General features: G+C 39.5%; 2 protein-coding genes across 2 annotated transcripts; both read right to left on the bottom strand.

Moving 5' to 3' along the window:
* Positions 1-806: 806 nt before the first annotated feature.
* On the bottom strand, positions 807-1,875 carry LOC106088885 (uncharacterized). Its single transcript, XM_013254593.2, has 2 exons — positions 1,001-1,875; positions 807-945 (listed from the first exon to the last, which is right to left on the bottom strand). The coding sequence occupies exons 1-2, from the start codon at positions 1,873-1,875 to the stop codon at positions 807-809; spliced, it is 1,014 nt and encodes a 337-aa protein (XP_013110047.2).
* A 4,622-nt stretch (positions 1,876-6,497) lies between these two features.
* Positions 6,498-8,230, bottom strand: LOC106088884 (uncharacterized). The gene is made up of 5 exons (XM_059361807.1): positions 8,118-8,230; positions 7,205-7,666; positions 6,863-7,018; positions 6,646-6,770; positions 6,498-6,505 (listed from the first exon to the last, which is right to left on the bottom strand). The coding sequence occupies exons 1-5, from the start codon at positions 8,228-8,230 to the stop codon at positions 6,498-6,500; spliced, it is 864 nt and encodes a 287-aa protein (XP_059217790.1).
* Between the last annotated feature and the right edge of the window lie 1,825 nt (positions 8,231-10,055).

Genomic DNA, 10,055 nt, shown 5'->3' with positions numbered 1-10,055 from the left:
GGATTCCATCGGGTCAATTCGTTGCGTACATCGATCAATTGGTAAAAAGTTTTATCTGACATTTTGTTTGGGACTTTTGTGCGATTGTTTTTTGTTATATCCCAAAAACTCAAATCCGATTTCAAAATTTTGGGGTCAAGTAACTGGACGGTGGGAGTTCAGCTAGTAAATTAGGTATATTCAGGTTCGTCTTGACATTCTACGTCGATCTAGAGATGTCACAACAGTGTTCGAACAAAGGTGATTGCAAATCAGCGATATTGGTTTGTGTTTCTTTCAAGGCCCACTTTATACCCACCTCATCCGTATACTTCCGCTCGTTACATAATACCTTGTATCATAATAGTGGTGTGTGGTATTAAAACGATAAACTTTGGATGAAACGATTCAGGGAAATTATTGAACCCATACAGCAAGCCAGCAATACGAACCTGAACCTAGGGAGGGCTAACATTCAAATGTATATCCTTGAGCCAGGGAGACCGCCACACCCCCTTAAGAATGTAACTAAGCAAACATGTAGATCGATCGGGGGTACAAGGAACTTTTATTTACCTAGAATCATAGAGATTCAAATGAAAGGTATTTGGGAGTTGAGTACGAACTCCATATCCTCATTTTGCGTCAACTGCTGAGAGCGCCAAAACTACTCCAGTCGAGATGACAGTTTCACATTTTTTTCATCATTAAAACCTTTAGAAAATAAGTAAATACAATTGCGCAAATCTGGGGAAAACAATAGATTTTTTTTAATGCATTTCACCATTTCTCAATATAAATTTCTGATTTTAACAGATTCGCGTCCTCTATTTGAAGTTGGCTTTTAAGCCCTTTGTGAGGAATTCAATCACTCGGTAGGGACAAGAGACAGAGAAGCGATGAGCACAGTTCACATTGCTGTAACGATGTTTGTAGTCGTCATTTGCAGCGGCCGTTGGAGGGACTCTGGAAGAACAAATATGAGCCTCAAGTATTTCAGAATTTCCTATAAACAACTTACGTCAGAATAATCCTAATGAGGTCATCCATTAGGGACATGCCGAAGGGCTTTAGTTGAGTGGTGATTTCACACATGGCTCTTTGGATGCATGATTTCATGTTAATCTTGAAGAGTTTTCCAACAGCTTCCAGTTGGTCAAAAATTTGTCTTCGTTCGCGATAGTTTTGATTATGATACCATTCGGAGGCGTCATTCTCTTCTGATTGTTGGTGTGATTCGTTCTTAACTGCACCATCTTGTTTACCCCGAAATGGTCTTTTATAGAATAGCTGAATTGGACTAGGCGTTAATTTGCTATTGGTCGCCAAGCTTTGAATATGGGGATCTTGCTTCTGCCAGATGGGATCCATGAGGCCCGCATCAATTTTTGAATGGTAATAAGCCCATGGTGCATTCACATCATCGTCGAACGGAAACTGGTACAAGCCCATGTCATTCCAGTCGTCTGGCCCATAAAACTCTGGATATAGGGTTGCCAAATCCATGTAGCTAGAGTTATCCGATGACATTTTTATGGGTTCCACTGCAGGTTTGACTTCCTCTGTTTTTTTCCTATTTTCCAACTGTTTCAAAAGAATTGTCGGCTTCCACGTCTCTATCGTGTCTGGCAAAATATTGTACATATCAAACTCGATGGAATAACCCAAGCCACGAGGTCTGCCTCCCAAGATAGCTTTGCCAAGTGATGGTGTCAACAGAAGCTGAGCCTTCTTGGGAAAAACCACAGATCGTATGCGCCTCTTCAAGACCCTATCGTGGAAGTTTTGCATTGTAGAGCTTACCGCAGTTGAAGCACATCCCTCATTGCGGCCATAGGTTATAGGACACATCAAGCACATCAATAGCAGTGAGACCGTTTGGAATGCGAATAACATGTTCAACACCGGCTGCGTTCGTACTATAATTTGGGAATCTTAAACCAAACTGTTGGCCTGCGGCTGCACGTTTCCTCTTAATGCTTTGATGTGCTCTCGCTAATTGCCCCAGCCAAGAACTTTAGGAGCGGCAGAAAGCTGTAGATGTTAATTGTAATCACGTTTCTTTGAATTGAAACACTGTCACCTGTGTCTTATTTCACATTTTGGAAAATAAAGTTTTTATCTCAAAACTCATGTGGACAATCAAGGGAAGGTGCTCACCAGTGAATGACAATGTGTATGGATTTGGGTATCAGAAAAATATTTGGGTTCAATGAGAATGGATGCTAAGTGTATTGTGCCTGCGGGCAGAATGTGTGTGAATGAAAAAGTTTAAACATGTTTGATGCACTAATTACAGGTTTGATACCCAAACAAAATGCTCAATGCTCTATGCTCATAGTATGCGTGTACATTCACAATATCCGTGTACATTCACAGTATCCATGTACATTTACAGTACCAGTGACAGAAATGAAGGAAATGATACCAAAATACCACGTGCTCAAGAAGTCAAGACCCAAGATCGGTTTATTTGGTAGCTATATGAAAACATGGACCGATTTGGCCCGTTTACAATCCCAACCAACCTACACGGATAAGAAGTATTTGTGCAAAATTTCAAGTGCCTAGCTTTACTCCTTCGAAAGTTAGTAAGCTTTCGACAAACAGACGGACGGACATGGCTAGATCGACTTAAAATGTCATGACGATCAAGAAAATATATCCTTTATGGGGTCTTTGACGCATATTTCGAGGTGTAACAAACAGAATGACGAAATTAATATATTATATTTCAAACTAGCTGATCCGGGCCAACAATGGAACAAAATTATTCTTTGAATATTTATTTTCAACAATTAAAAAGCTTTTAGTAAAATACCATGCTACGAAATAGAGACTAACAGTATAACAATGTAAGTGCCTTTATCTGAAATCCATATGATTTTAATTGGACCACGAATTCGCTCGGAGGGTTTAATGCCATTCTAAAAAACTTTATTTCCCCCCGATATTCTCATGATTTCCGATTTAGGAGTGTTATCGGGGGTGAGGTGGTCCCCTAGACACTTGGCCCTGAAAAAAAAAATATCACCATCGTGCTCTTGTCTCAAATACCATTTATTTAAACCCCATATTGCCATTAGTTTAAGTAGAGTTTATAGGATGAAACGTTCCCCAAACACTTGGCCTATAAAATAAATAACCAATTGAAAAATGGGTTATTAGATTAGTTTTCTAATCTCAAATACCTTTCATATTGGCATGGTCGGCAAAATGTTACCCTTTGGGGGGTTTTTGGGAAAAGAGCGGTACCCCAAATACATGTTCCCACATTTGGGGTTAGACACCCAGAAAATAGGTCCCGAAACTGGGTATCAGTTTCATGCACTACTCCCCAATACCTTTCATATGAGACCCACAAAGACATAGTTGGTAAATATGTCCGATTTAGCCCTTAATATATATATGCATCGTGCTCTGTTCTCATGTGTCTATATATCATTTATTTGAACCGCATATTGGCATTTGTCTCGAAATTAGATATCCAAATCGTTTTCTTATCTCAAATACCTTTCATTTAAACCCCTTATTGCAAAAGCCATCAAATATGTCCGGTTTAGAGTATGGTATCAATATCGAGATCCACTCCCTTTAAGAGCCAAAATTGCCATGGTGAGCAAATACGTCCTATTTGGGCGTTATTATGGGGGTGGGACGTCACCTAAGGAGTTGGTCCCGAATGTTGATATCAGATTCGTGGTCTACTCCCAAATACCATATTTCTACCTTTTATTTGAACGCCATATTGCCATGATCAGTAAATAAGGCCTGTTTGGGGGATGTTTTGCGGAAGGGGTTCACCTCCAAAAACTTGCTACCACATTTGGATACCAAATTCGTATTCTACTCGCAAATACCTCTCATTTGAGTCCCATATTGCCAATGTCGGTAAATATGTCCGATTTAGGGGTGTTTTGGGTGTTGGGGTGGTCCCCCAAACACTTAGTCCGACAATTGGATGGCAGATACGTTTTCTACTCTTAAGTACCTTCCATTTGAGTCCCATATTGTCATGATTGGTCTATATATATATTTGGTAAGTTTTGGGGGAGGGGCTTCCGAAATTTGGATACCAAATTTTAATTTTTAGGTTACTTTAAGAGACCACACAAAATTTCGCTAAATTGCATCACCCATCACCGTGATCTGGCGTTTCTGAAAATAAGAGTAAGGGGGAGCTTGTCATAAATCCAAATTACCAAAGTGTTTATCAATAACACAAATTCATTAATCGGTTGCACTTCAGCGAACATTTTTGTTTGAATGTACATATTTCTTAATTGAACCATGCTTTTCATTTTTTCTGTATGAATCGGAAGATCGGTCTATATGGCAGCTATATGGTCAGATATGAATGAAATTCTGCACAAATGTGTAGGTGTATAATACGGCTCTTTGTTCCAGATTGTTTTAAAATCGGACTTAAATTTAGACTTCTGGCTCACTTTTAAACAATTGTATTAATTGTATTTACCTCCAAATTACTTACAACAAGTTCATTCATTGTGACAGCGAAAAATATGTTAGTGCCAAAAATACCACTATTTCTATTTAAATTCATAAAATTTGTTCACCATTAAATGCATCAGCCAAATAGGTGGTACATATGTAAAAATCATATTTCAATCTAAATTATGATATGATTCATTATATAAAGACCTTCGCCTGTGAAGTTTTGCTTTTGGCATTTATTGGGTTGCCCAAAAAGTACTTGCGGATTTTTCATATAGTCGGCGTTGACAATTTTTTCACAGCTTGTGACTCTGTAATTGCATTCTTTCTTCTGTCAGTTATCAGCTGTTACTTTTAGTTTGCTTTAGAAAAAAAAGTTTAAAAAAGTATATTTGATTACAGTTCATTCTAATTTTTATAAAAAAAATGCATTTGCTTTCTTTTAAAAAATTCCCAATTACTTTTTGGGCAACCCAATACATCTTTTTGACGGTTAGGGGCGATATGTTGAGGATAAATATTCTTTAATATCAAGTAAAAAATCCTTTACCAAAGAAAATTTTTACTTAAAAAAGTTGGAAAACTGGACATATTCAAATTAAGTTCGTTGTCTTCGGCTCAAATCTTTTCAGCAGGGTTTAAATATAACTGGTGGAGAAATTCACATTTCAAATAATAAACAGGTAAAACGTGGGTATCCACCAGAGAACTGCAAGCGGTGTCATTTTTTCATACCCTCCACCATAGGATCGGGGTATACTAATTTCGTCATTCTGTTTGTAACTACTCGAAATATTCGTCTGAGACCCCGTAAAGTATATATATTCTTGATCGTCGTGACATTTTATTTCGATTTAGCTATGTCCGTCCGTCCGTCTGTCTGTCGATAGCACGCGAACTTTCGAAGGAGTAAATCTAGCTGCTTGAAATTTTACACAAATACTTCTTTTTAGTGTAGGTCGGTTGGGATTGTAAATGGGCCAAATCGGTTCATGTTTTGATATAGCTGCCGTATAAACCGATCTTGGGTCCTGACTTCTTGAGCCTCCAATCCAACAATTGTGCCAAGTATGGTTTAAATCGGTCCATAACCTGATATACCTGCCATATAAACCGATCTTGGGTCTTGACTTCTTGAGCCTCTAGAGGGCGCAATTCTTATCCGATTGGAATGAAATCTTGCACGACGTGTTTTGTTATGATATCCAACAACTGTGCCAAGTATGGTTTCAATCGGTTTATAACCTGATATAGCTACCATATAGACCGATCTTGGTTCTTGACTTCTTTAGCCTCTAGAGGGCGCTATTCTCATCCGATTTGACTGAAATTTTGCACGTAGTGTTTTGGTATCACTTCCAATAACTGCACTAAGTATTGTTCAAGTCGGTCATTGTTTTGATATAGCTGCCATATAAACCGATCTTGGGTCTTGACTTCTGGAGCCTTTAGAGGGAGCAATTCTAGTCCGATTTGACTGAAATTTTGCATGAGGAGTTTTGTTATGACTTTCAACAACTGCACTAAGTATGGCACTAATCGGTATATAACCTGATATAGCTGCCATATAAACCAATCTAGGATATTGACTTCTTGAGCCTCTAGAGGGCGCAATTCTCATCCGATTTGGAAGAAATTTTGTACAAGGGCTTCTCTCATGACCTTCAACATATGTGTCTAATATGGTCAAAATCGATCAATAGCTTGATACAGCTCCCATATAAAGCGATCTCCCGATTTTGCGTTCTGAGCCCCAACAAGGCGCAATTCTTATTCAATATTCTTTATTTGCCTAAAAAGAGATACCGCGCATAGAACTCGACAAATGCGATCCATGGTGGAGGGTATATAAGATTCGACCCGCCCGAACTTAGCATACTCTTACTTGTTTTTAGAATATTTTGACTAAATCGAATCGTTCAAACACTGAGGTTTCTAGCAGACTAAGAAGTTAATATAGGGGTGTGTTTTATATGGGTGCAATTTTATCCTGGGGGCACATGATGGGAAAGGGAGACATTGGTTTGTAAGCCAACTACATGTATCCAAAAGAATTGTGTTTCCTAATTTGCTGAAAAAAAAACAGTTTAAATTATAGTTAAGATGATATTACTTTTATTCAATTGTAAAAAATGAACTACAGCAAACTTGAGATTATAAGAATCATCAATAAGTGCCTCTAAGATCCTTTGGCATACCTTTAGATCATACTTGTGAAACGTTCCAACAATTCATCAACAATGGGACATTTGGGATAGAGTTCCTGGCAGTTTGCTCCCCTTAAGCCGGCCTCCTTGGCGACCAGATATAACTGATCCACATTGGTCAAATGTGGCCTTATGCATGCAAATAGAGTACAACACAATTAGGGCACTGCCACAAAATGTTGCCTTGCGATGCGAGTAGTGCGCTTATTTCTTTGACTCACGTGAAAATCGCATTTATTAGCCTATGGTAAATATTTCGGCCGTTATCGTCGTCAATTGTATATTCATGGTTTGTATCATAGTCCTCTTCAGTGAGGGGAGCACGTGTTATTTCGCAAATGGCCTTTAACAAACATTCCTGACTGGAATTGGCCAAACTGCAGGTGGTGTTACCCATTCCATGGAAAATGTGGAATATTCATGCAAGTAGTTGTGTTGGCAGCGAATGGCCAAAAGCCAAGGGCAGAGAGAGAGAGAGAGAGGGATGAGGCAATAAGCATTATTGGTACGAAAAACTAGGCAAATTTAATTATTTCACTCGGGGAGTGGGAGGTCTCATTCACCTGTCAAAATAAGTCTCCAAGTATTTGTAGAGCAACATCCTGCTGTTGTCCTTCTGCTGCAGCATTTCAACCGCACGTTGTTTGCGTGCTGCAAATGTTGAGGTGTTGTACAGACTCCACCAATACAATGGAACCGGCGGCGGGGAGTACTGCATTTGCAAATTATAGAAGACGCTCAATGAGCGCATCTTGTCCGCCAGGACAATGGGAATTTGAGCACCCAGAACCAGCTGCAATGAGGTTTTTTGTTTATCCAATACACGTTTCACTTCATCTTCAGGGACACTTACTTTGACTACTCCAACACCATCGTAGATTATGAAACGCCTCGAGCGCCCAATGATTGTGGTATTTTTAAACTCAACTCCTCTGTTCCATGAAGAATTCGAAACTGTGCCTTGTTCGGTGCAAAATATGTGCAGCGTCAATGCATAAATGCAAACCACACAGCATCTATTAAACCTAAGCAGAGAACACATGGCAGAAGAATGTCTCACATACGCGTCAATGGTGTGCACTGAAATGACCAAGCATCACCAAGCTTGTCCTATATTTATTCTCTTGTAAGTATAAGTGTCATTAGGTTTTGTCGTGTGGCCCAGTTTGATGGCGCGTCAAAGTCAAACAAACATTGTAGGCTAGGTGTTATCCTAGGGCCCTCATAGTTTAACTGTGGGGGACTACAAGAAAAATTAAATATTAGCAAACATTTTGAAGAAAACAATATTTTGCCAAAATACAAAATTACGAAAATACATTCGTAGTAAAGCAGCTGTAAAGTAACCGTTGAGTGGAGTGGACGGGTTTTCATTTCGCTCCTCAAGGAAAAATATCCGTATCTCGGCATAGGCACTATCTATTATGGAAAATTTTAAAGATTTTCAAAAGTAGGCTCACAATGAACTCCAAAGACCCAAAAGCTGCGGTGTAGGCATCAGGCCATAGCATGTTGCCCGCCCCTTCTATAGGTGTGGGTGCCTTGGCACCAGTAGCCGAGAGCAATGCTTCAGGCGCACAACTAGTCATCAGACTAATCAATGAGGAAGAGACGGATAAACCAGAGGGATGCACAGTTCGTCCCCAGCCCTTAAGTAAAGGTGGTGTTTCCGTCTCGGATTCAGATAGCGACAGTGTCAGACAGCGACGATGTCAAGGAAACGTTGTCAATGAAACGGCAGCGGGATGTTTACGAAAGTTGTTCGGGTGCTTTATTTGCAAAGCAATGCATAAATGCAAACCACACAGCATCTATTAAACCTAAGCAGAGAACACATGGCAGAAGAATGTCTCACATACGCGTCAATGGTGTGCACTGAAATGACCAAGCATCACCAAGCTTGTCCTATATTTATTCTCTTGTAAGTATAAGTGTCATTAGGTTTTGTCGTGTGGCCCAGTTTGATGGCGCGTCAAAGTCAAACAAACATTGCAGGCTAGGTGTTATCCTAGGGCTCTCATAGTTTAACTGTGGGGGACTACAAGAAAAATTAAATATTAGCAAACATTTTGAAGAAAACAATATTTTGCCAAAATACAAAATTACGAAAATACATTCGTAGTAAAGCAGCTGTAAAGTAACCGTTGAGTGGAGTGGACCTTAAACCTAAGCGTCAATGGTGCAATGTTTTCATTTCGCTCCTCAAGGAAAAATATCCGTATCTCGGCATAGGCACTATCTATTATGGAAAAATTTTAAAGATTTTCAAAAGTAGGCTCACAATGAACTCCAAAGACCCAAAAGCCATCAGGCCATAGCATGTTGCCCGCCCCTTCTATAGGTGTGGGTGCCTTGGCACCAGTAGCCGAGAGCAATGCTTCAGACGCACAACTAGTCATCAGACTAATCAATGAGGAAGAGACGGATAAACCAGAGGGATGCACAGTTCGTCCCCAGCCCTTAAGTAAAGGTGGTGTTTCCGTCTCGGATTCAGATAGCGACAGTGTCAGACAGCTACGGTGTCAAGGAAACGTTGTCAATGAAACGGCAGCGGGATGTTTACGAAAGTTGTTCGGGTGCTTTATTTGCAAAGCAATGGGGAACGTCTCGAATTGAGAAGCTGCATTATTTACTGGCGTTTTTTTTTTCCACAGGCATGATTAAGTATTACACTCTTTAAACAAATTCTCGTCAAGCTCCAAAAGTGAGCACCGTCTTTTAACGAATTTTTTATGTACACCCGAGGTAGTCGTTACGCATTTCAAATAAATTGAACAATTTTTATACCCCCCACCCTAGGATAGGGGGTATATTCATTAAGTCAATTTCCGACCCTACAAATTATATATATTTCGGATCGTCGTAAAATTCTAAGACGATTTAGCGATGTCCGTGTGTCTGTCCGTCCGTCTGTTGTAATCACTCCAAAGACTTCAAAAGTTGAGATATTGAGATGAAATTTGGCACATATAAGTCTTTTGATGCACGCTGGTTAAGTTCTTGAACGGGCCAAATCGGACCGATAAAGGTTCTAAAGCCCATAAATGCTTTATTTTTTATCCGATTTTGCTGAAATTTGAAACAGTGAGTAGTTTTATGTTTCCCGACATCTGACTCAAATATGGCTCAGATCGGACTGTATTTAGATATAACTGTCATATAGGGTCTGAAACCCATAAAAGCTTCGATTATTTCTCGATTTCGCTGAAATTTGAAATAGTGAGTTGTTTTGAGCATCCCGATATCCGACCCTAATATGGTTTAGATCGAATTATATTCAGATATATCTGACATATAGACCGATCTGCCGATAAAGGGTCTGAAGCCCATAAACGCTTTATTTTTGATCCGATTTCGACGAAATTTAAAAGAGAGGGTACTTTTAAGTCTGCCGACATTCGTCTCAAATATGGT

This window comes from Stomoxys calcitrans, chromosome 2 (assembly GCF_963082655.1).
Source record: "Stomoxys calcitrans chromosome 2, idStoCalc2.1, whole genome shotgun sequence".
NCBI classification, from domain to species: domain Eukaryota; kingdom Metazoa; phylum Arthropoda; class Insecta; order Diptera; family Muscidae; genus Stomoxys; species Stomoxys calcitrans.
This window is presented reverse-complemented; position numbering and strand designations above follow the sequence as displayed.

What these genes read in the sequence shown, in the direction of transcription:
- LOC106088885 (XM_013254593.2), bottom strand. Translation starts at nt 1,875, where the DNA reads ATGTTATTCGCATTCCAAACGGTCTCACTGCTATTGATGTGCTTGATG. An exon ending in CTCATTAGGATTATTCTGAC is followed by an intron (nt 946 to 1,000) that starts GTAAGTTGTTTA and finishes TTGTTCTTCCAG; the next exon opens with AGTCCCTCCAACGGCCGCTG.
- LOC106088884 (XM_059361807.1), bottom strand. Translation starts at nt 8,230, where the DNA reads ATGACTAGTTGTGCGCCTGAAGCATTGCTCTCGGCTACTGGTGCCAAG. An exon ending in GCCTACACCGCAGCTTTTGG is followed by an intron (nt 7,667 to 8,117) that starts GTCTTTGGAGTT and finishes TTCTCTGCTTAG; the next exon opens with GTTTAATAGATGCTGTGTGG. An exon ending in CTAATAAATGCGATTTTCAC is followed by an intron (nt 6,771 to 6,862) that starts GTGAGTCAAAGA and finishes TGCATGCATAAG; the next exon opens with GCCACATTTGACCAATGTGG.